The sequence below is a fragment of the Chinchilla lanigera genome, unplaced genomic scaffold (genome assembly GCF_000276665.1).
Source record: "Chinchilla lanigera isolate Chin_1 unplaced genomic scaffold, ChiLan1.0 scaffold00176, whole genome shotgun sequence".
In the NCBI taxonomy this organism is placed as follows: domain Eukaryota; kingdom Metazoa; phylum Chordata; class Mammalia; order Rodentia; family Chinchillidae; genus Chinchilla; species Chinchilla lanigera.
In genome coordinates, this window is record NW_004955577.1 from 1,108,315 (window position 1) to 1,132,300 (window position 23,986).

At 48.7% G+C, this 23,986-nt stretch overlaps 2 protein-coding genes across 5 annotated transcripts in view; one reads left to right on the forward strand and one right to left on the reverse strand.

Moving 5' to 3' along the window:
- The window catches only part of Dhrs7b (dehydrogenase/reductase (SDR family) member 7B), a 50,301-nt gene extending 36,411 nt beyond the window's left edge, over nucleotides 1–13,890 (forward strand). For all 3 annotated transcript variants that reach the window (XM_013509623.1, XM_005413987.2, XM_005413986.2), the window contains exons 4-7: nucleotides 7,247–7,463; nucleotides 7,925–8,017; nucleotides 10,839–10,991; nucleotides 13,421–13,890. In XM_013509623.1, coding sequence (XP_013365077.1) covers nucleotides 7,247–7,463; nucleotides 7,925–8,017; nucleotides 10,839–10,991; nucleotides 13,421–13,626 — 669 coding nt within the window. In that variant the 3' untranslated portion in view covers nucleotides 13,627–13,890. The remainder of the gene's footprint in view (nucleotides 1–7,246; nucleotides 7,464–7,924; nucleotides 8,018–10,838; nucleotides 10,992–13,420) is intronic.
- Nucleotides 13,891–18,038: 4,148 nt separating this feature from the next.
- The window catches only part of Tmem11 (transmembrane protein 11), a 13,793-nt gene continuing 7,845 nt past the window's right edge, over nucleotides 18,039–23,986 (reverse strand). For both annotated transcript variants that reach the window (XM_005413988.2, XM_005413989.2), the window contains exon 2: nucleotides 18,039–18,937. In XM_005413988.2, coding sequence (XP_005414045.1) covers nucleotides 18,421–18,937 — 517 coding nt within the window. In that variant the 3' untranslated portion in view covers nucleotides 18,039–18,420. The remainder of the gene's footprint in view (nucleotides 18,938–23,986) is intronic.

Sequence of the window (23,986 nt, forward strand, 5' to 3'; positions counted from 1 at the left end):
TAGCATTCACATGAAGCCAAATGGTCCAGCACTTAATCTTTATTGCAGATTTTTTGACTACTGACTGATTAAGTCTCTTCACCTGTTTTAAATTTGCTGAGATTTTCTATTTGTGTGTTCCAAGGAATTTGTCTAATTTTTACAAGGCTATCTAATTTGTTGGCATATTGATTATCCACAGTATTGTCTCATAATCTTTGTTTAAAAAATACTGGTTCCCCCTTTCTCCCTGCAATACTGGGGATTAAACCCAGGGAGCATTGAGCTATACCCTGGCCCTTTCTCTTAAAAAAAAAAAAAAATACAATGACAGAATCTTGCTACGTTGCTCAGGTTCACCTCAAACTTATTCTCCTGCCTTGGCCTCCCCCATGTTTGGCTTTTTATTATCTTACCACTTTTTAAAATCTCTGAAAGGTTAACAGTAAGACCACACCTTGACTGATGTTAGTTATTTGCATCTCTCTTACTTTCTTTGTAAGAAAAGCTCTAGCCCATGTTTTTCAGTTTTGCTGGTTTTTTTTTTTTTGAAAGTAAGAGCCAACTTTTGGTTTCATTGGTGTTCTCTCATCTGTTTTTTACTTGCCTGATATCTTTATTTTCTTCCTCTGCTAGCTTTAAAAATGTTCAGTGTGCACATGAGAAGAATGTGTGTTCTGTTTTGGGCGGAGAGTCCCACGTCTGTCAGGCCTCACTGGATTACAGTGTTGTGCAGGTGTTCTCTTTCCTTACTGATCTTTGTCTGGTTGTTCCTTCATCAGCTTTGCATCAGTATGAAAAAAAATACATGAGAAAATCAACTTCAAAGGAAGAAAAGTTGGCTTTGACTCAGTTCAGAGGTGTCAGTCAGGGGTTCCTTGGCTGTGTTGCCTTTCAGCCTGTGGCGCAGTGGCGCATCATGGAGGGGAGTGTAAGGGGTGTTTGTGAAGCAACGCAGTGTGAGAGGGAAAAGGGCCAGGGTGCTGCTCCCCCCGGGCGCCTGCCCTGTGACCTCTGCAAGGTTCCACCCCTCCCATAGTGCATGGTCCTGGGACCAGCCCTGGAACTGAAGGGCCTTTGGAGGGGTATTTAAAATCCAAACCAGGGGCTGGGGATTTAGCTCAGCAGCATAGTGCCTGCCCGGTAAGCGCAAGGTCGTGAGTTCCATCTCCGGTACGGGGGGTGGGGTGGGGGGGCAAAAAAAAACCCAAACAAACAAAAATAAAATCCAAACCATACCAGTAGGGTATTGAAGTATCAAAATAGTATTGTTTCTTCCTAGTAGTTTTGCTTCATATATTTGGAGAGTATGACTGTAGCTACATAAATGTTTATGACTTGTTATATCTTCTTGTTGGAATGAATTTTTGTTATATAACATCCTTATTTGTGACCCCTTTTGATTTAAAGTCTGTTTTGTCTGATATTAGTATAGCTGTCCCAGCTGTTTTTTGTTACTATTTGCATGGAGTATCTTTTTTCATCCTTTGACTTTATACCTATTTGTGTTTTTAAGACAGGATCTCACTCCGTCTTTCAAGTTGGACTCAAACTCATGACAATCCTCTTTGAAATGTTTCAGCCTCATGAGTTCTGAGATTACAAGAATGTGCCACCATGCCTGGCTAAAACGAGCCTTTTATAGACAACATATAGTTGGATCATTTTTTGAAAAGTCCATTTTGACAATCTCTGTCATTTGATTAGAGTGTAATCTGTTTGCACTTAAAGTAATTACTGATGAGATACCTACTGGTATTTTGTGATGGAGACCACTGCGAAGCAGCCCTGAGCAAGACTTAAATTAACCAGTTGGCTTTCCATGTTACTTGTGAGTCTGTCCAAGGCCTAGGCTCCTTGTCTAGGATGGGCGATGGACTCATAGTAAGTGAACCTCTGTGAGCCATTGATCCCTACAGAGGCCTACAATGGCAGATGAAGCCGGAAAGCCTCAAAGGATAAAACAAGATCACACACAAGAACACCTGGATCCAATCTCAACTAGATAAAGACTGTAGCCTCAGGCGTCTCACTCCTGGGTGGAGCACTCCCCTCCCTGTTCTGATAAATACCAGATAAATACGAGCCACCCAGAGAAGGGCGTGGCCTTAGCCCTGAGAGAATCTGGAATTCTGTGAGAGGGCTTTGATCCTCCTGGAGCCCTGAAGTCATTCCATTCACCTCTTTTTATTTAGCCTTTACCTTATACTCATTCGGGAGATTGTGGACCTGATCAGCGTGCAATAACTAAGGGATGTTATTAACCTGATAATTTTGTTCTGCTTTAGCTTTATTTACATGTCACCCCCAAAGTCTTATGTGCTCATAGGCAGGGCCTTTGGCAGGTGACTGGATCAGGGGCGTGACTCTCATCAGTGGATTAGTCTACTGACGAGTTGTGACTACACGTGATGTTGGGAAGTGAAGTCAGGTTGGAGGAGGTGGGTCACGGGGGCGTGCCCTGGATGGGTGTAGCTGCCTCCCTCCTGTGACCTCCCCCTACTTCCCTGTCATGCTGCAAGCTGTTTGTCCTCTGCGATGCCCCTCTGCCATGCTGCCCTGCCTTGGAGCCAGCCAGCTATGGACTGGAACCTCTGCAAACTGGGCCAAAATAAGCCTTTCTGTCTTTAATTTCTGGATGTTGCACGTTGTGTCCTAGAGAGGAGGGAGGACGTCCTTCATTTCTCCTTTTCTTGGCTTCTTTGATGTTTATTTGAAGCTTTGCAGTAAGACACTGTGATTCCTTTTCATATCTTTATGTGTATATTTTCTTTGTGGTTACCATGGGGATTCCTTTTTTTTCCTTTGGTGGCAGGAATTGAACTCAGGACCTTGTGCTTTCCAGGCAGATGCTTGTTTTGCTGAGCTAGATCCCTGGCACCCCCTCTTTTTTTTAAATAAGGTCTCACTATGTAGTTCAGGCTGGCCTTGAACTTACTGTGTAACCCAAGCTAGCCTCGAACTTGCAGTGATGCTCCTGCCTCAGCCTCTCAAGTGCTGGGATTACAGGGCTGTGCCTCTACATATGACTGACATAGGAATTACATTTAGTATCCTAAAATTGTAACACTGATTTAAATTTATGTCACCCTCAGTGGCATACAGAAACCCTACCCTCAGTGTAGTCCCCCTGTCTGGTATTCATGCCACCGATTATATATTCCTGTAGTGTTGCCTGGTAACATAATTTAATAATGGCTTTTATTCATTTGTCTTTTTAATTATTTAGAACACAAAACATGGATTTATAAATGAAAATTATACTAATAATAGCCATTATAATTGCCCATGTATTACTGGAGATCTTATTTCTTCCTCTGACTTTGAGTTACTGTCTACCTGCTTTTCATTTCAAACTTGAAGGATTCCCCTTGGGATTTCTTGCAGAATAGGTCTGATGACAATGAACTCCCTCAGCTTTATCTGGAAATGTCTTAATTTCCCTCTCAGTTTTGAATGACATTTGTATAGATGTATACTTCTTGGTTGATACCGTTTTTTTATCACTTTAAATATATCAGTCCACTGCCTGTTGGTCTTCAAGGTTTGTTTCTTTTTTTTTTTTTTTTTAAAGTAAAAGAAGGATAACATAATAATAGGGGGGCTTACCAAATTACAGACAAAGTGGTAGGAAATTATCAATGGTTATTGTTTTACATATTGTTATCTACAAGATAAGTTTCTCAGGAAAACAAATAGACAAATAATAGTGAGTTACAGACAAAAGAGGTAGGAGATTATCAATAGCTGTTGTACTGTACTTTGGTATCTTCAAAGTGGCTTCTTAAGAAAATAAATAGAGTTACACATGAGTGACCTACTGAGTAATCATTAACTATTCTCAATGGTTATTGTAGGAAAAACACAATAATAAACATGCATCCATTTACGAAATAGCATAGGAACAATACAAACATTACAGAGTTATGGATAGATTAGTAGGAAAATATCAATGGCTGCTGTAATACATGGTGGTATCTTCAAAGTGGTTTCTCAAGAAGACAGAGATCCGCAAGAAGGATCTAACAAGTAGCTACACCCTAAGGGTTGTGAAAAATAGCATATTACCTCTTCACCAGTGACTCCTGTCACTGAGGTGTGACGGCTGGAAGGAAGGCCAGGATTGAAAAGAAGGTCCAAGAGACTTGCACCTGTGTCTAGCAACAGGCTGTTTTCTTGTTCCTCCATAGTCATGATTACCTGGGGCTCCTCCATGGAGATGACAGTCTGGCCAGAGGGAGAAGGCAGAGTATGCCCTGGGCCCCCTCATTCCTATTGGACTAACTGGTAGGATGGGTCTCAGCTCTGGGGCCTCTGCTTCAGAGGGCAGACCACTTCAGAGGGCAGACCGATCTTTGTATTCAGGTTATGGCCCAGGGGGCTTCTTAAGGCAGTTCCTCTTGAGGTGGCCTGGCTTTTAACAGTGGTAGCAGATGAATGCAGTCGTTGAGTTCTTCTTGGGGCCCCGAGAATGAGGCTTGGGATCTGTTTCTCTTAGTGCTGCAGCAAAAGCAGGTGCTTTTTCTCAGTCTCTTTGTTTTCTCTCCTTGGCCTCCTCCTCATCACAGCTATACATATTGCTGAGGAGGCAATTCTTACTAACATCTCAAGTGAGCCGCCTGGGGCGAAAGCCATTCTTTGTAGCTTTTTCTCTCCAGCTTCCCATCTCATTGGGACCCCACAACCAGTTAGTGTCCTCTCCCCAACCATCAGCACAGGGGGCAGGAATCTTTATGCAGACTTCTCCAGAGCTCCACCACAGCCTGTACTGTCAGGGGAAGAATGGCTTCCAGTGAGTCTCCGCAGGTTTTGTGCAAGGTCCTCCTGGTTTACAGCTTCCAAGCGGCTCTCATGACCCCAGTCCACAGGACCTCTGATCCCTCAGGCTTTGTCTGCATTCTCATGTTCTCTGAGTCCTTGTTCAGCAGCTGCTCCTCCGCTGACTCTGGACCTTTCAGGTTCTCAATGGCAGGAGCAAGAGTGGCCCGTTGTATGGCATGCATTCCCAGGGGTTTCTCCATGTTTGAATGATTCACACATGTCTGTGGGTGGGCATCTGCAGCCGGTGCATGGTGGGCTGATTGTGTCGTTGTTTCTGTGTTATGGTAGTTCTCAATTGAGCGGCAGCCAGCCCTCAGGCAGGCGCGGGACAGCACTTGCTGCTGCACGGCTTTCCGTGCGCCAGAGCCCCTCCTCCCGGGCACCTGCTAGGCTGGGGGCTGGCTTCCCGAGCAAGCAGCACCGGGGGCCCTCCTTCCAGGCGCCTGCGAGGTGGGGAGCCGGCCGGAAGACCAAAGCTCCCCACCCCACCACGCCTGCTAGGCTAGGGGCCAGCCGGAGGGCCAGCGCTCCCCACCCCATGGCTTTCACGGGCGCCGGGGTGGGGGGGGCCCTCCTTCCGGGCGTCAGTGCGGCAGGGAGCCAGCCGAAGACCGAGGCTCCCCACCGTGCGGCTTCCCGTGCGCGCCAGACTCTTCAAGGTTTCAATGAGAAGTCCGCTGATCATCTTAACAAAGATCCCTTTTTTGTGAAGAGTTGCTTCTTGCTTGCTGTTTTCAAGATTTGTCTTTCAGTGGTTTGACTATAATTTGTCTCAATGTGGTTCTGAGTTTATTGTACTTGATGTTGTATTTCTTGGATGTGTAGGTTCATGTTTCTCATCAAATCTGAGGAGTAATTAGCCATTATTATATTCTCTCTACCTCTCTCTGTCTCTTTCCCTCTCCTCAGAAATCCACAGGGCGTATGTTGGTCTGCTTGATAAAGTGATGTGTATCTCTTAGGTACACTGTTTACTTCATTCTTTTTTCTTTGTTCCTCAGATGTGATCATTTCAGTTTTCTTTAAGTTCACTAATTCTTCAGTGTGCTTGTTTGCTTTTCCTTGTATATCTTATTTCACTTATTATACTTTACAGCTCTAGAATTTTTAATAATTTTTAATTTATATTCCCATTTTTAATAGTTTCTTTTTTGTCCATGTCTCCTTTACTCTTTGAGCATAGTGGAGATGTCTTGTCTTTTCTTTTTTTTGTGTGCTGCTGGGAATTGGGTCTCAGACTTTCATGTGAGCTACATCTCCAGCCCTGTTTTTAAAAATACATATATTTTGAGACAGGGTCTTACTAAGTTGCCCAGGTGGGACTTGAATTTGCAATCCTTTTGTCTTAGTGTCCCTAAGTGCTGGGATTACAAATGTGTGACACCTTTTTCAGTCTTTTCAATGTCTTTGTCTAGTAAGTCTAGCATCTTGGTTTTTTGGGTATGTTTTGTAGAAATGTATTTGTATTTTTGAATGCCCATAAAACAGTCACACATCCTTGAATTAGACATTGCTTCCACTGCAAGCTGAAGGCTGTGTCAGCTGGTAGTGGCTGAAACAGTGCCAACCTGCAGGATGGGGTGGTGGACTGCTAGGTGCCAGTAACCTGATGGGTGAAATCTACCAAAATTATTGCAGTTTGCCAGCAAACACTTCCCTGGAAGTTACAAATATTCAAGTAAATTCCAGCATTCTAGAAGGGTCCCTTCAGAGAGTTTCTGCCAGTATATTTTTCCCGATGAAGAGGTGGATTCCTGGTGCTTCCTGCTTTTTCTGCTGTCCTCTCTGATTTACCCACACTCATCTTCTTGGTTTCTTTTTGGCTCACATCTGTGGGAAAGCCCTCCAAGTGACATTGCTGATTTACTTACTTTTCTAGCACCCTGTACTTCTTCATAGCATTCTTTACAGTGATAGGACTAACCTGTCTTCTGCACTGGACTGTGTGCTTCAGGGGCACAGGGACTCTGTCTTACTTTCTGCAACATCCCTGGCCCCTAGGGGATGTGTAAGTAATGTTCCTTGAGCAACGAGTGCGTGCAAATGACCTACCCTGAGTAAGACAGCATGTACACACACACACACACACACACGGTGCTGCGTAAGGACAATGGACAACACAGAGCAGCAGGAGGACCTGTGACTAATAGCTCCTGTGGTGATCTACGGCAGGCCATGCCCTCTGTGCCCTGCCCTGGGCACCTTGCAGTCTCACTCATGAAGCTGAGAGGGTCTCCAGGTACCTCTTGTGGGGTTCAGTTCTTCGCAGTTCAGGAGGCAGTTGTCCAGGTAAAGTATGAGCACAACAGGCAGGAAGTGTGTGGGCTACATCTCTTGGGGAGAGGGCTGCTGCACCCCACGGCATTTCAGGGCCCATGGGCCCTTCCCAGGACTCCGAAAAGCAAGGACACATCACTCAGCAGGCCTTTTGTCTTGTTTTGACCAGAAACAGATGCACAAGCCCTGTACAGTGACCTTCGACCTCACAGACTCTGCAGCCACCATGGCTGCAGGAGCAGAGATCCTGCAGTGCTTTGGCTCTGTGGACATCCTCGTCAATAATGCTGGCATCAGCTACCGTGGGGCCATCGTGGACACCACAGTAGACGTGGACAGGAAGGTTATGGAGACAAACTACTTTGGTCCTGTAGCTTTAACAAAAGGTAACAGTCTTGGGTTAAAAGAGAAAAGGGCCTGATGTGTTGGCATTCTGTTTGCTTACTTGATTCTATTTTGGTTAGATCTTGCCTGTCCCTATGTGCTGTTGTATCATGCAGTGGGTATGGTCATTATGGTCTGTTTTTTTTCTCCTCAGGCCTTTGTCTGTATTTTATGTGCATTTCTGACACATGAGGGTCTTTGCAGTCTCATTTGCACACCATTGCCTGCATGTCCATCCCATGATGTCTGCAAACCTGGACAATGAGGGGATGTTCTGTGTCCCACAGACACCAGCTCAGGGTTCAGGCTTCCGTAGGACGAAAGTGCTGTGCTGACCGCTGTCAGCTAGGCTGGCTGTCAGCTCCCCCTGCCTCCTTCCGCTCTCCGTGCTTGTCACTGAGGGGCTGTCACCCCCAGTGGCAGGAGGAACAATGCCATCTAAGTCCCTGTCTTCTCCCTGCAGTGCTCCTGCCATCCATGATCAAGAGGAAGCGAGGACACATTGTCACCATTAGCAGCATCCAGGGAAAAATTAGTGTTCCTTTCCGCTCAGCCTGTGAGTACTTTCTTCTCCCTCACCTGGGATGTTTTGTGTTTTGCTTTTTTTTTGGAGGGGTACTGGGAATCGAACTTAGGACCTTGCGCCTGCCAAGCAAACACTTACACCGCTGAGCTATATCCCCGGCCCTACCTGGGATGTTTTTTATTTTTCAGATTATAAAAATATGTTTACTGTCCAGAATTCAGATGTTGAAGAGATACCCTGTACAGAATGTGAAGAAACCACAAAATGTAAATGTGGTTTTCTGGAGCCACGTACCTGGGTTAGATCCCAGCTTTATTCCTTACCCTCTGTGCGACCTCAGGCAAGAGTCCTCACCTCTCTGTGCTTACCACTGTTTGCAAATACAGTCCCGAAAAATTCAGCGTGCCAGTTTGCTCACCAGTTCGTACCTCCCTCTCCATGTAGGAGAGTAGCTGTGCCACTTCCTCCATCTCTCCACCTTTGTGTCACACCAGCAAGCACACACAGTATAACTTCTGCTTTTTAAAATATTTTAAAGGAAATTTCACAAACCATCTCAGTCACTTTCTTCACTGTACCCTCTGAAAGGAAAGACCTGGAACAGTCTTGTCTGCTCTTAACATCCCCACGGCCCAGACACATCCCTGTCAGGAAGCAGGTGGGTGGCTGAGCTCCTTCAGAGTTTTGAAGGGATGGTGACAGTCCAATTGATAATAAGGTGTAGCGAAACGTCTGAGCACAAGGTTATTCTTTTCACCAAGATCTGAGTCCCTTCTTTGCCTGTTGGCTCTTGCGGAATGTCTGGACCTGTACTGACCTCCATTTCCTCCCCCTCCATGGTCCTCACACTCATCAGAATGGTTCCCAGGGCTGGACTAAAGGTGAGATGAGTCAGCTGGAGGTGCCCTCTGTACATGAAAGGAGCTGTATCTGTACTTATCTCTGTGGTTTCTCTGTTGGCCCATATTCTACTTCAACCCTGCTCGCACAGGATAGCCATCCAAGCCTGCTCAAGAGGTTCAGGAAATGAAACCAAACCAAACCAAACAAAAACTATGTATAATCGTGAAAGAGAGCTGGGTATGTGGTGCACACCTGTAATCCCAGCACTCGGGAGGCTGAGGCAGGAGGATTGTTGTGAGTTTGAGGCCAGCCTGGGCTACAAAGTGAGCTCAAGGCCAGCCTGAACTGCATAGCGAGGCCCTGTCTCAAAAAAAAAAAATCATGACTGATATAGCAACTAAGGTAAATGTTAGTAATAGGTAAATCAGAGTAAAGGACACAGAGTTCTCTGTATTAAATGATTTCCACATTTTACTCGGGGTTAGACCCACTGGATCTTATTCTCTTAACAGCTGCCAACATCAGTAGGCGGCCTGGTCGGTCTGATAGGGCATAGCAGTGGTGGGCAGCCTAGGACACGCGTGCCACAGTGTCTGTCTGCATCGCTGAAAACCCGCGAAGGCTCGTATCTCTGCTGCATGGTGCCCGCCCTGAAGGAGCGGCTGTGCTGCCTGGGCAAGCGGCTCGGCCAAGATCGGTAGCACCTTTCTCACCTGTTAGCCTCGTCTGCTTCACACTGCTGCTGAGAGGCCACATCAGACAGTCCATGAGGTGTGAGTGCCACTGTCCCATGCACAGAGGGAGCGGGTGATGGTGGCAGCAGCTAGGGCTTGGGCCAGCTCAGCCTGAGAAGCTCTGGGGAGACCCAGCCACCAGTGTGGAGCCTGTTTTAGAGACCTCCAAGGGACCCATTCCTGTCCGTCCTCTGGCTGGGCTGTCCCTGGAATCACAACTGACAGGAGTGTTCTTCCACCCACCTGCAACCAGATCCTTCTGTGACTCGGTGTGACATTTCCTGGCTGTGTCCCTTCCTGTTGTCTTGGCTGATAGATGACACCCTTTTTTTCACTGAGACTAAAACATGTAGGACACACCTGTGTCCCTTCACCACTTTTCACTGGACTGCGGAGCTGTTGCTGAGAAGCAGAGGTGACTGCCTCTCGCAGGTGAAGCAAGCTCTGTGACTTCAAGATGGAAGTTACCACCCAGCAGTTCATCAGGGGAAGTACGTAAGAAGCCAGGCATGGATTATATGCACATGTGTGTGCAGAGATCATCACTAGTGGCACGTTCTATAGTAACAAAAACCAGAAATAGCCCTTCAGGTCCACTCACGGAACCAGTCCTTTCACCTGGTGACCCCAAGGGAAGACTGGGCAGCCAAGCAAGATGAAATGAGACCAGCTAAGGTGTGCTTTGTGGTGGTTCTGTAGGGCTGGCACAGAGGCTGTATCATCTGTGCCAGGTGAAGAAGGCTACTTGTAGGAACAGTGTGAGGTCCGTAAAGTCGTGTGTGTACACACAAAACACATAAAACAAAGTCTGAGAGCCAGCGTAGTCCCCTCCAAGATCGGGACTGGAAAGCAGAAGGACTTCACTTTTTTACTTGTACTATTTAGTCTTTCACTCAGTAGGCATTAAGGGTTTTTTTTAGCATACTGTACGCGTGCGCGTGCGCACACATGTGCGCGTTCTCCGTGAGCCTTACGAGGAGGCTGGCACACAGCACCCCTTCCCTCCCGACGCTTTCAGTGTCTCCTAAGCTCCGAGACGCAGTGCGCTTCTCAGAACCGAGAGTGAGCACTGTGCGGTGCTGTGCTCTCACATGGCAAAGCCAGGTTTTGAAGGGTGAGTGCAGTGAAAGGTGGGCTCGGGGCCTCACCCTCCCGCCGCCCTCACTGCTCCTTTCTCACGTGGCAAAGCCAGGTTTTGAAGGGTGAGTGCAGTGAAAGGTGGGCTCGGGGCCTCACCCTCCCGCCGCCCTCACTGCTCCTTTCTGCTGTTGCAGACGCAGCCTCCAAGCACGCAACACAGGCGTTCTTTGACTGCCTGCGTGCGGAAGTAAAGCAGGATGGAATCGAAGTGACTCTCATCAGCCCTGGCTACATCCGCACCAACCTCTCTGTAAATGCCGTCACAGGTGATGGGTCCAGATATGGAGGTGAGGCAGGCTTCTTTTTCTCCTATGAAAAGTTATGGGAGCTGGGCATCATGGCGCATGTGTGTAATCTCAGCACTGGAAAGCTGAGGCAGGAGGATCATTACGAGTTCAAGGTCAGCCTGAGCTACAAAGTGAGCTCAAGGCCAGTCTGAACTGTACAGCAAGACCCTGTCTCAAAAAGAGAAAAAGAGAAAAGAAGAAAAGCTATTGGAAGCCAGGCATGGTAGCACACACCTGTAATCCCAGCACTTGGGAGGCTGAGGAGAGTGGGTCACCGTGAGTTCAAGGCCAGCCTGAATTACACAGTGAGACCTGTGTCCAGACAAAACAAAATCTTAAAAAAGAAAAGCTTTTGGGGGGGCTGGGGATTTAGCTCAGCGGCAAAAGCGCCTGCCTGGCAAGCGCAAGGTCGTGAGTTCGGTTCCCGGTACCAGAGAAAAACGAAAAAAAAACAAAAAAACAAAAGCTATTGGGGACCAGGGATCTAGCTCAGTGGCACAAGTGCCTGCCTGGCAAGTGCAAGGTCCCAAGTTCAATTTCCAGTACCAAAAAAGAAAGAAAGAAAAGCTATTGGGTGGCCACAGTGGGACATGTTGCTTTTACCTCAGTGATTTTTTGGTCATTTCATTTGGAAGACAGTTTTTTATATTTAAAAATTCTCACATAAGTGTTGGTTGTAAATATAGACTGTTACATAATCTTCCCTTACTCTGCCAGAAGCCACCCTTAGCCTGGGTTGAGAATTGTGGGGCATACAAAGGAAGTCCTCAAGCTGAAACACCACCACGCGTCCACCTAACTCATTCCCAGACCCTAAGGTCCAAGAAGTATTGTCACGATCAGGCCTAAGTGAATTAACTTCATGGCAAGTGGGAAGGCTTGACCTGAACAGTCCCTACCAATGCATTATCACTGATGTCAGGGCTGATTTTCGGGGTGAGTCCGGGTGTGGGCAATACTATTGGTCTCCATCTTGCTTCATTTGGAGGCAGTGTTGAGCTGACCTGCAATTGCCACTTACAGGCTGAAGGCCTGGCCCAGCCCAGCATGCAGGCACAAGCTGTCTGGGGTCAGCTGGACCACCAGTGCCTCCCTGAGCTTGCGACAGGCTTGTCTACCCTTCCGGCACTGTCCTGCTCTATCCCGCTGCTCTGGGTGCGATCTCTGTGGGCCTGTGCTGAAGGGCCTGCTGGTCATGCACCCACCCTTCCAGGCCTGAACCAAGACTGCCCTGTCCTGGCTGGCAGCTGGTCTCTCACACAGCAAGTTTCCCCACAGCAGAAGCCACACAGAGGCAGGAGCTATACAGCTTCACACTTGTTTATCCCTAGTAGATACTGCTTTAAAAATTCTCTCTCTGGCATTTAAAAATAAGCAACAATTGATATTCTCCACTTTCTCCATTCACACACAAGAACACAGAGCTCCGGTGAGGGAGGCCAGGCAGTCTGGCTGCTTCTGCTTTGCCAGCAAAAAGCAGGTCACTCATGAAGAAGGAACATCAGTGACTGTCACACTCATACGTCCTAAACTCTCCCAGCTACCTCCTTCCCTCCATCGCCTAAAGCAGACCGTGGATTTCTTCCTGTCTCGTCTGGCTGATGTGACTTTGGGAGCGGGGGCATCTGTCTGTTCTGTGAGCTGGTGCTGCCTGTAGGGATCAGATGGTCCCCCCTCTCCCTCTGGTAACGCTGAAGCTAAGCCATTTCACATTAATTAGATGGGTAACAGTCCTTAGTCATTGGTTACTCTAAGATGGGAAAACTTCCCAGGTCAGGAAGCTTCTCAGGGCCGGGGATGTAGCTTGCAACACGGTCCCTGCCTGCCAAGTGCACGGTCCTGAGTTCGATTCCTGGTTCTGAAAAAAAAAAAAGGAAGCTTCTCAGAGGTGTGAGGAGCTCTCTCTGAGATCCTACTTGGGCTGGCCTTCTGCTTTTCCCATAAGCCACCACACAGATGGGCCCACTTTGGTCCCAAGCAGAGTGGGGTTGCCAGTCCTCACCCCATATGTTCCTCATTCCCACTTACCTACCCCCCCTTACCTATTGTGAAATGCCAACAGTTCCACAGAACATGAAATCATCAGGGCCTGGCACTGTAGCGCACATCTATAACCCTAGCAGTCTGGGGGGCTGAGGAAGGATCACAAGCTCAAGCTGAACCTGCATGGTTTAGCAAGACTCTGCCTCAAAATTCTAAAACATAAAAAAGGGCTGGAGGTGTAACTCAGTGCAAAGGCCCTGGGTTCAGTCTCCAGTCCTGGGGCTGGGTAGGGTAGAACATCAGGGCTCAGGATGCTGCTGCTTCCTGACAGACTGGGAAGAGCTCCCCAGTAGGGAGTGCAGCAGGCTGACATGATCACCCTTGTCAGCTCAGACCCTCAAGAGTGGGACCTCTGCTTCCAAGTTCATGTGTTTCTTTTATTTTAGCTATGGACAGGAACACAGCCCAGGGCCGGAGTCCTGCGGATGTGGCCCAGGATGTTCTTGCTGCCGTAGGGAAGAAGAAGAAAGACGTGGTCCTGGCCGACTGGGTGCCTTTCTTGGCCATTTATCTTCGCAGCCTGGCTCCTGGGCTCTTCTTCAGCATCATGGCCTTCAGAGCCAGCAAGGAGCGGAAATCCAAGAACTCTTAATGCAGATCAGAGCTGGAGCTGAGAAGCAACACTTTCTTGGGCGTGGTTGCTCTACAGGGGACAGCTGCATCTGTTGAGACTTGAGTGGAGGTTTGTCTCAGGTGGATACACTGGGGAAACACTTCCCTGGCTTGGCCCCTGCCCCGAGAGCGGGAACTAAACCAGGCCACGAGCTTCTTCCCAAGGTGAAGGGTAAACACTTAAATAAATATGGGGCAGGGTTTAACACTAAAAATACAATTAAATGACTGGAACAGTAACTCAGCCTTCAAGGATTAGAGAAACAGTGTGTCCTTTGAATTTTAGCTCCCCCAACTCCTAGAAATGGCCTTAGTCTTGGAACCAGAAGACGCCATGACATCACCTGAGCCAGCTGTTCTCATGTTTGACTTACTCAAAACCACCTCGATGGAGCCTCCAGTGCTTGAGGGGCAGGGTATGGCTCCAGGAACTCATTATTCATATTCACTTCCAGGGCCCTGTGATGGCTCATGGAGCACAGAAGCCAGGCTAGTGTGTGGTGGCTTATTCGGCATATCCCAAGAGATCCCAAGTTTAGCACCAATAGGAACACCTCATGTTCCTTAGGACTCTCAGCACCCCTTCAAGCAGATGATGAAATTATTAAGCAGCCAAAGGGAGAGAACCCTGCATGGCCCCAGGTGCCCTAGAACATGAAGAGGAGTCTAAAACACCCCTGGTAGGTGGACGTGGTGGCGCACACCTGTAATCCTAGCACTTGGGAGGCTGAGACAGGAGGATTGCTGCAAGTTTAAGGCCAGCCTGGACTACAGAACAAATTCAAGTTGTCCGAACTATATAGTGAGACCTTGTCTCAATAAATAAATGAATGAATGAACATATGTAGGAGTACCTTAATGGGAACTAACTGGAGCATGTGCCTTTCTAATTTATTAAAAATATGTGGTTGAGGTTCACTAAGTAGATCAACTTATCTCTGAGGTTTTCGAGAAATTTTTCCTACTACTGAAACTGATTATTGGGATAGTAATTCCATTGTAGAGTTCCCTAAATTAGAATAAAAACGACCTAGTCTTGTCATGTTGACATCTTGCTCTGTATCCCAAGTCTGGCCCTTCAAGCTTCTATTTTAAACAGCTGCCCCGGGGCTGGGGATTTAGCTCAGCAGCATAGTGCCTGCCTGGCAAGCGTGAGTTCGATTCCCGGTACCGGAAAAAAAAATAAAAATAAATAAACAGCTGCCCCCAAATGATAAAAATAGCCACAACACCATAGGGTTAGGGAATTGAAGGCTGTCCAGTTTCCTGGGAGTAGGAGGACCTGCAGGTGCTTAGATCTGCCCTGGCTCACAGTACATCCTAGACAGGTCCAGGAACTGCTGGTGAAATGCAGACAAACAGGATGGGTGCCGTTTCATCTTCCACGTACGTCGTCTACACCTGTCCTGGCATGAGGAAGGGCTTTTTAGTGTTCACAGTAGATCCCAGCACCAGAGCCAACGTGGCAGCAACTGTTGTAGAGCTACAGCTCCCTCTGAACCTCACCCCAGGTTGAGTGAGGCTGCCCCGCACTAGCAGGCTCCCGGGGCATGGCAACAAGGTGACGCTTCCTCTGAGAAGCACAGAGCACCTCTCCGTAGACGCTTGGTGACTGGTACCTGCAGAAGGGCCTGTGCCCAGCTCTGTCCTTTCATCTCCATTAAATAAAAGGGTCAGATCTTGGGACGTACTGCAGACTACAAGCTTAGCGGCAGCATACGCCATCCACAAGGACAGAGAGCACCAAGTGTGTATTTCTGCTGGGGACGGAGCCCAGGGCCTTGCACAGATACACAGGTGTTCTACCACTGACCTATAGCTCCAGCCCTTACCAACCCAAACATTTTAAAAACTTGCTTTCTAAAACTTACTTTAGAAGTGCTATAGTCCACCATAGAAACAGAAGACAATATAATGCAAACTGAGTGTTTATAAAAATCTAGCTAGATACAGCTGCTTGCCAAGAAGCTGAGCAAGAGGCTTTTAAGGTGGCTCACAAATCCTAGAGTTACAGAAGACACAAACCAGCGCCAGAGGCTCTCTTAGCCTCAAAGACTGAAGACCCCAAAGACCTGGGATCAACCCTGTTGCTCCTAGACTGTTTGGGACAACCCTGAATGTCCCTTCCTGAAACAAGCACTGGTTTGAACACACGGGGCCTCCAGGGGCAGCCCGGGGCTGTACTAACATGGACAGCAGCTGATGGCCTTTCTGTGGACGAGCCCTGCCCAGTGCCCACCTGCAGGTTCTCCTTAGGGCAGCTCAGCCATGGCCTGGCGTCAGCTTGTGGCTTCTGAGCAACCTTCGCTTTGCTCTTCAGTTTTCAAACCAGTGTCAAATCAGTGGCGGGTGGTAGCCATGTTGTTGCTGTTCATTCTTCTGTCCTCAAAGCTTAGCTGGCCCACTTCCATCCGCAAATTTTGCTGGAGGGGTTGGTTATAAAGCATGATTTTCAGTTGGCTCTGCCTTTATGTATCTGATAAAGTCCAGAGACACTTCCCACTTTGTTCATCAAGCCTCCTGGTGTTTCCATAGTGCCTGGGCGGGAGCAGGCCTTCTTGTGCCTGCTGCCCACACCTGACTGAAAACTAAAACCAAGCAAGCTTTGCAGTCCAGATGCAGCCCCTCTGCTGTGCTACAGGGCCCCATCCCCCTCAGCAGGGACAGCAGCGCTGAGCCAGGTGTGAGAACTGGAGTGAGGACGGCAGGGGAGAGGGCAGGCACAAAGAACACACCAGCCATCTGCATCTCTCATTTTTCTGGTTAGCTGTGCCTTCACACAGGGCACTCTGCTCCTCCGAAATTAGGGTGGGAGTGGGGCATTAAAACTAGACGTTTACTAGTTGCATGTCTGCTCCCTGAACTGAAATGGCCCACATAACACTCTGGATTTTGCATAGGAGGGCCCAGTCACACGGCCTTTGCTTCCTCTCAACTGGCATTTACTGAAAGCTTTCTGTAAAGCTCCATGGCACATCACAGCTGAGCACGAGCCACTACTTCGGGTCTGGGCACAGTAGCAGCAGGGTGGGAAATTGCTTCTGCGTCCTGCCCATGGTCTAGCCTTAGGCACACCAACCCCTGCCATGCTGTGGGCAGCAGCCCTGGGCTTACCTGCAGGGCCAAGGGGCAACTTAACTAAGATGGCACTTAAGGATCTGGGTTAGTCCACCAACAAGAGTCACTTTGTTCAGTGTAGCCTGGAAAATGGAAAAAGATCCACTGCGTACACCTGGTTTCTATTTTGGGCAAGGGCATCTGCTCATCTGACTCTCGGACCCAGGGCCTGTCACGTTCTCGCCACCTCCCCCGTGAAGTCTGAGGTACAGAATGTGCAGCCAGGCCAGGCAGAGGCTTCCTTCCCAAATCTGGGTCTGTTTGTTACAGAAGCACCTACCATGCTGTGCTTACCCAGCAGGCTCACAGCCAGTGCTCAGACACCTGAGGGTTTATGGGTGCCAATCCCAGCTTACCCTGCACAAGCAGAATGAGGCCTGTTTGTCTAGGAGCTCTGTGGCCAAGGCAGCTCCCTTTATCAGTGTTCCCACTGGCCAAAGGCTGCTGTGTGAACATACTGTGCGCCTCACACTATCCTGCCATCCAACACTCAACTGAGCAGCTGGTATTTCTAGAGCCCCTGGAGATAAATCAAATTTTCTTAAACTTTAAAAGCTGTGGATCTCCTCTACCAAAAATGGCCCAATTGCTTTGTAGCTCCCTAAAACCGCCAAGCACCCCACATTAAGCACCCTGCTGTGCGGACTGGGTCTCTGGGGTGGAGACTTCACAACTGGGTGAAAGGTCAGTTTAGCTCTTATACACACTGCCCTTCAGAAGAGGTGCTGTGTGGCTCTCAGCCACAATGGCAGTGGCACCGAGGCTTCGGCCTTTGCAAAGGGACAATTCTTCGCGCATCCAAAGCCTCAGAGGGAATACAGGGCTAGGTCAAGGGAGAAGCGCAGGCCTCAGCTCCTGTGACATGCAGTCTAGACTTCTTCCAGGACTTCCCTCACCGTAGGCCATGGGTCCACATCTGGAACAGCTTTTAAAAAAATCACAAATGTTAGCTCCTGTGTCCTAAATCACTCTCTGGAGGGATCCTGAGCCCCACAATTTCCAGATGAGTCCAAAGGGAATCCCTGTGACCTCTAGGACTTGTTGCTAACCCTACCATGTCCCTGAACAGCGTGTCAGTAGCCCTGGCTGTGGGAACAAGCGAAGGAGACCCATGAGACCATGTCTAGGCAGCGTCTGACAGCAGGACAGGAGGTGTAGGCCTATCTCACTACAAGTGGCAGCAGCTGGCTCCAATGGGCACAGCAGTGTCCACAGGGGCACGTGTCTCCACGCAGCCACAGCTGCAGGCACAGTCACGGACAGAGGACAGCAGGATTGAAATGCTTGTAATTTTAATGGTTGGTAGCTTCTGGTTGGCTCCAAATGGTACAGTTAAACAATACACTTAAAGACCCCCAAGCGCGTTCACACCCCTCAGCAGCGTTGGCTTCTATCCAGTCCACTGCCCAGTTAGACTTCCATAGCCCCAGACCCCCTCCAGGGTCATGGAAATCACAATTTTGTAATAAGCTGAAAAAACCCTTGGTACACCCATGATCTGTGTTCTTTTTTAAAAAATAACAAATATTAAACCAAACACCTTCCCAGGCTCCACTGCCTCACAGAGCAAAAAGTGTTACTGCGGCAATCCAAATCCTTTGTGTCCTCTTGGCTCTCGAGGGCTGTGTGGTTCCGTTCCTCTCACTGTTCACTGGAGTCATACAGCATAGAGTTCGTAAATCTTCTTTACACAGTACACCAAGGCGGCCAGTGCTATCGTGTTGTGCAGTCTCTTTCTGTGCAGGTCGTCCTTCCGGACCAGCACCACCGGGGTAGAGGAGGTGAGTGTGTGCAGAGGCAGTCGAGACAGTTTATAGGCATCATACTCCACTTGGTACTTGCAGCAAGGGTCAAACTGCCAGGAGATCCCATAGAGGGTGCAGCAGGCCAAGCTCAGCACACCAGCGGGCAAGGAGATGTAGTGGGAATAATCTAAGGGAAGTGCCAACGGGGTGAAGAGGCAGGCAGTGCCAGCCAGCACAGCCGTCTTATGCAGGCAGTTGCCGACGGTGATCCAGCGTGCCGTCTCGTCACCGATTCGGGTGGGCTCGATGACAATGTACTTGTACTGGGCTTCCAGGGCCTGTTCCAGCTCGTACTCAAACTGGTCCTGGGCATTCTCGCCATTGTAGATCTCGTGCACGATGTAGCAGTCTGTGGCTGACAAGGTTACCCTTCGGTGGGGAGAAAGAGACGAGCAATTAGACCAAGAAACACCCCACAGTGTTTCCCAAGGTGCTGGGAGAAGGCTGGGGCTGGCCCCTGGAGGCACATCTCACTTCCTTGTTTATCTGCTTTAGAACTCAACACACAAGATAATCAGATTTTTTTTTTTTAAGATAATCAGATTATTTTTCCCTAAAAGAATGAAATAGTAAAACAAGAAAGGCACAGGAAAAGAAGAACAGAGAGTCTAAGTAGACAAGGGGCTGGGCACAGCCAACGCTCACTGTGACACCTAAACAGGCCTGCGTCTCAGCATGAGCTCAGAGGTGAAGAACAGTTTCAGCAGAGAATGCCACGGGTGCAAACGCAAGCAGCACAAGGTCAGCAGCTCCGAAGCTGCTCCTCACACATCAGGGCAAATGCAGGACTTTCTTCCACAGAAACCCATGGACCCTGCAACAGATGATGCCAGACCCTCTGCCTCATCTGGGTCAAAAGTGGTCATCTTTGGCCCACAGAAAAAAAGGTAAAATAGGGGCAGTTTCACCTTGGGGCCCTGAAAACAACAACTCTGGTTGTCTGGAAGGACAGCCCATCAGCTCATCACTGGTAAAGGCCACCATAGAGGAAAAGCAGCCTCCCTGAGATGGGAAGGGGCTCACAACTTCTGTGGGAGTTAGGGTCACATGTGGGGCTTCTCAAACACAGCCCAGATGACAGCATCACCCTAACCCTGCAAGCCCAGGTCAAAAGCTGCTCTCACACCTCCTCATAGGAGGACACTATTCACAGGGGCCCACATCCAAGGTCCAGTCTGATCTCCAACTTCCCTCGGCACTGGAGATTATGAACATGACCCTGGCAAGGTGAAGAGGAGCCTGAACTTCTCCACGGAAGACTCAGCTCTGCATCACAGCCAGGCAACAGTGGGCTTCAGCCCCAGCAGCAAGTTAGGTAGGGTGGAGGCGCAGTCTCTCCTGTGCAGACGTTCCCGCTAAGCAGAATCTTCTCATAGCTGGGACAGGCAGACCTAAGTACAGAGCCGTACACTCCACTTCCCAGGGGCCTGCTCTCTGCTCATCTTTCAGGAAACCTTTATCCCAGCCTCACACTGAGATGCTGTTAGACACAGCATCTGAGGTGGGATTAAGCTTTTAACCCAGGCTGGTCAGATCCACCACAGAGATGAAGTCCCAGGGACTGGTAGTCGGTGCTGCCTCCATTCAAGCCCATGCCTTCAATGGGGGAGCTCTGGGACTGGGACTGGGCCACACAGGGGCCAGTGGGAACATCTACTGCAGCTGACTGTCCCTGCCAAAAACTGGGCTCCTTCAGCGGCCAAAAGCATAGCCCAAGTGCTGACAGGTAGAAGGTCTGGCCTGTCTGATCTGTCCCTGCCACCTACATACCAAGTAGCCATGCAGAGAAAAGCCACAGGGAGTTGGACTCAGAGCTATGTGATCAGTCACCATGACATGCTAGTGATTTCAGACACTTAAAACAACGTCCCCCAAAACACTCAATTCAGGCACAGGAGATCCTGGTCCTCCTTCAACTGGCATAGGGTGAGCAGTAGAGTCAGAATGTTGAGGGCAAACTTCCAGAAGAAAAAAAAAAAAGACTACCAAAAACCCAGACCAGATTCCTTCCAGCTGTCACTTCTGGGCAGGGTTTGGTACTTTACTTATTTTTGGTGCTGGGGATAGAACTCAGGCCCTCACACAAGCTAAGCAAGTGTTCTAACAATGAGCTACCCCCTCCCCCAGCCAAGATTCAGCACTTTAAAAATGACTGAGGAAGCAAATAAGCCTCAGAGGCAGAGTTTTACTCCAGTCGGATGAACAACTGATTAATGTTCTTACATGGTCTGTCAAAAACGAAAGTCATCAGTAATAAGCTGACTGCTCCCAAGTGCAGAGGGAGTCCCCACTTCCAGGTGCGTGCCCCTTTCTTACAAGGAACTGGCTTGACTGAAGCCTGAAAGTAACTGTAATTAAGCTGGGTTAAGGCAGAGCCTCCTAATTAAATCATAGGTCCTGATTAAACTATGTGCACCGGGGAGAAATTTGCTCCCTGAGAAGCCTGGGACACAGGGTGCCAGTCACGACACAGGAAGCTGACAAAATGAACCAGGAAGGCAGGGTTTTTCCTGTTTGGAGAAAATTCAGAAAAGAGGTGAGAGGTCACTGCAGCGGTTTTCTGAAGCTGGATCTGGCATTTTAAGCCACCTTGAACAAGCAAGCAAGCCTGAGGCAGGGCTTCATTCCAGCTGGTGGGTGGGCTGAGCAGCTCTCACGCAATCACACAGAAACTAAGTCAGAGCTAAGCGGGTGACGGTGCCTTTCCTGTACAGGAGGGGTAGGTTCCAGAGCCCCTGGCCTACAGATTTCCTTGTGGCCTCAACACTATCACCCAGGAGAGGCCAAGAGGTCAGAGAACAGGAGACTGGAAGAGTCAAATCACGCACCCATCTCTGAAACAAAAAAGAAATCAAGCCAAGTCAAAAATGTCACCCGTGTGTCCTGTAGACGTTTAGTGAGTCCAGAGAGGCATGGCCGTGGGGCATCACAGGCAAGCGCTTATCCCAGTGGGACGCTCAAAGCAAACAGTGGTGTCAAGTTAGGGTTACAGAATATTCTTGCCAAACTCCTTATCCACCCTGGTATTCTGTCCTCCTCTGCCCCTACAGCAGGCCTGCGGCCATTCTTAGTTCAAAAAATGCTCTCTGTCCCAGTAAGATACCCAGTTCAAGCAGCACCTGGAATAGATCACTCCATTTTGGAAGCATATTAGTAGATATATGCCACCTCCCAGGACCCTTGACAGTCTCCAGCTCCTCCTGCAAACCCAAGAAGGTACCCACATTACCTGCCCTGGCCCCCTGCAGGGTGGGCTCACTCAGGTTCCTCAAGCAGGCAGGTATAGTGCACACGGTCACTTCCTGCCAAGTGTCCAGGAGGTTAGCAAGTGTGTGCATGCGTCCTGACATGCCTGAGTTAAGGGGCCCGTCTGCTCCCGCCTTGTTTCTGTTATGAGCTGCCCCACCCCCACGGCACAGGAGCAACAGAGCAGACACTGGATCAGTAAGGCATGCCCAGGTTGGGGCCGGGTGAGGTGGCACACGCCTATAATCCCAGCACTCGGGAGGCTGAGGCAGGAGGATCACTGCAACTTTGAGATTAGCCTGGGCTACAAAGTGAGCTCAAGACCAGCCTGAACTGCACAGCAAGACCCTGTCTCAAAAAGACAAAAAAAAAGGATGCCCAGGTCACAGACATGCTGTCAACTGGAGCTCAGAGAGCCTGTCTTTGGCTACTGGAGTCTTGAAACCACTACAGCTTGCAGCCAGCATGTATGCACCCAACAGGTACATCCCAAGAGACAGACTCCCCACTGCTTGCCAAGCAAAGCCCTGGTGTCTCCCTGTGCGCAGCTCAGCTCATTCTCCTTCACTAGAGCAAACACGGGACTGACTTAACCCAGTGACCCAGCATCTGAAATCAGGGCCCAGCACTGGAAGAGCCCAGGTGCTTCACCCAGGGGCAATTTCTCAGCCAGCCCATGGGCTACGCCATACATACCTGCCCAAGGCTTAGACTCACCAGGTCTGCTGTGAAGCTAGTAAAGGCGTTTTTCAGCATTTACTGGGCAGAATAAAACTGAGGTCTAGAGAAGCAAATTTCTGGGATCCTTTAGGATGTATAAGGAAGTAAAAGGTCCAAACCCAAACCAGTCACACAAAAGCAAGAGGATCCCTCTGTGGGAGTCTACGGGGTCAAACCAAGCAGACAGCAAGCACCCCAACAGGTATTAAAGGCCTCGGGTCTATACTGCTATTATGGACCCTGGACTCATCTACTTCAGAAACTGGTAGCAGAGCTCCCTAGGAGACAAGTCCAGCCACCTCCCAACCACTCCAGCATCTGGCCTTAATGGCTGGCTTCGGCTTCTGTGTCAAATGTGACCTGGCTAAGAACCCACTGGAAAGCTGCCTGGAATCATCAGAGCAGCACCAACTGACCCCCAGATCCTACGGCCATACTACCTGACAGCCTGACCTTGGGTACATGGAAGACGATTTTTAAAAAAGCAATACAGCTGGGCATAGTGGCACAGGCCTCTAATCACAGCTACTGGGGTGACTGAGGCAGGAGGACCCCAAGTTTGAACTCAGCCTGGGCAACTAAGTGAGATCCTGACTCAACATTTAAAAATACATATATGAAAAGGGCTAGGAACACAGCTCAATGGTAGTGACCCCAGATTTGATCCTCAGTACCAGGAGGTGGAAAAAAAGGCAATATAGGCTGAGTATCCTTTATCCAAATGCTGAGGTCAAAAATGTTTGGGATTTTGTATTGAAATTTGTGATTATCTGCTTATAATCTATCTTGAGGATAGGATCCATGTCTGAATATGAAATTCACTTATGTTTCACCTATACCTTATACACACAGCCTAAAGGTATTTCATGTAATATTTTTAGTGCACCTGGGTTTTTTGTTTTGCGGTACTGGGGATTGAACCCAGGGCCTCCTATTGAGCTACATCCCCAGCCCTTTTGTTTGTTCATCTGTTTTTTAGACAGGGCCTTGCTAAGTTGCCCAGGCTGGGCTCACACTTCAATCCACCTACCTCAGCCTCCTAGAGTGATGAGATTACAGGTGTGTGTCGACACCCAGTTTGTACCTGTTTTGAATGTGACCTGTTACATGAGGTCTGTGTACAATTTCCCACTGGTGGTATCATGCTAGCACTCAAAAAGTTTCAGATTAGGGATGTCCAACCTGTACCTAGTTGGATTTTTTTTCCTTTTCTTTGAGCTCAAGGCCTCCTAAGGGACCATATTTTTACTTTCACTGCACATCTGAAATGATCATTAGGAGACTGTTTAGAAAGCAGCACTAATTAACTGAAAATGTTAAGACAATCAAATTAAGGAGAAAGGCACAGAAAGTTTTTATGTCATCTGTAGTTTTTAAGGGGCTGGGGACACAGCTCAGGGCCACAAGTACAAAAAAAAAAAAAAAAAAAAAAAAAAAAGCCATAAGCAAAGT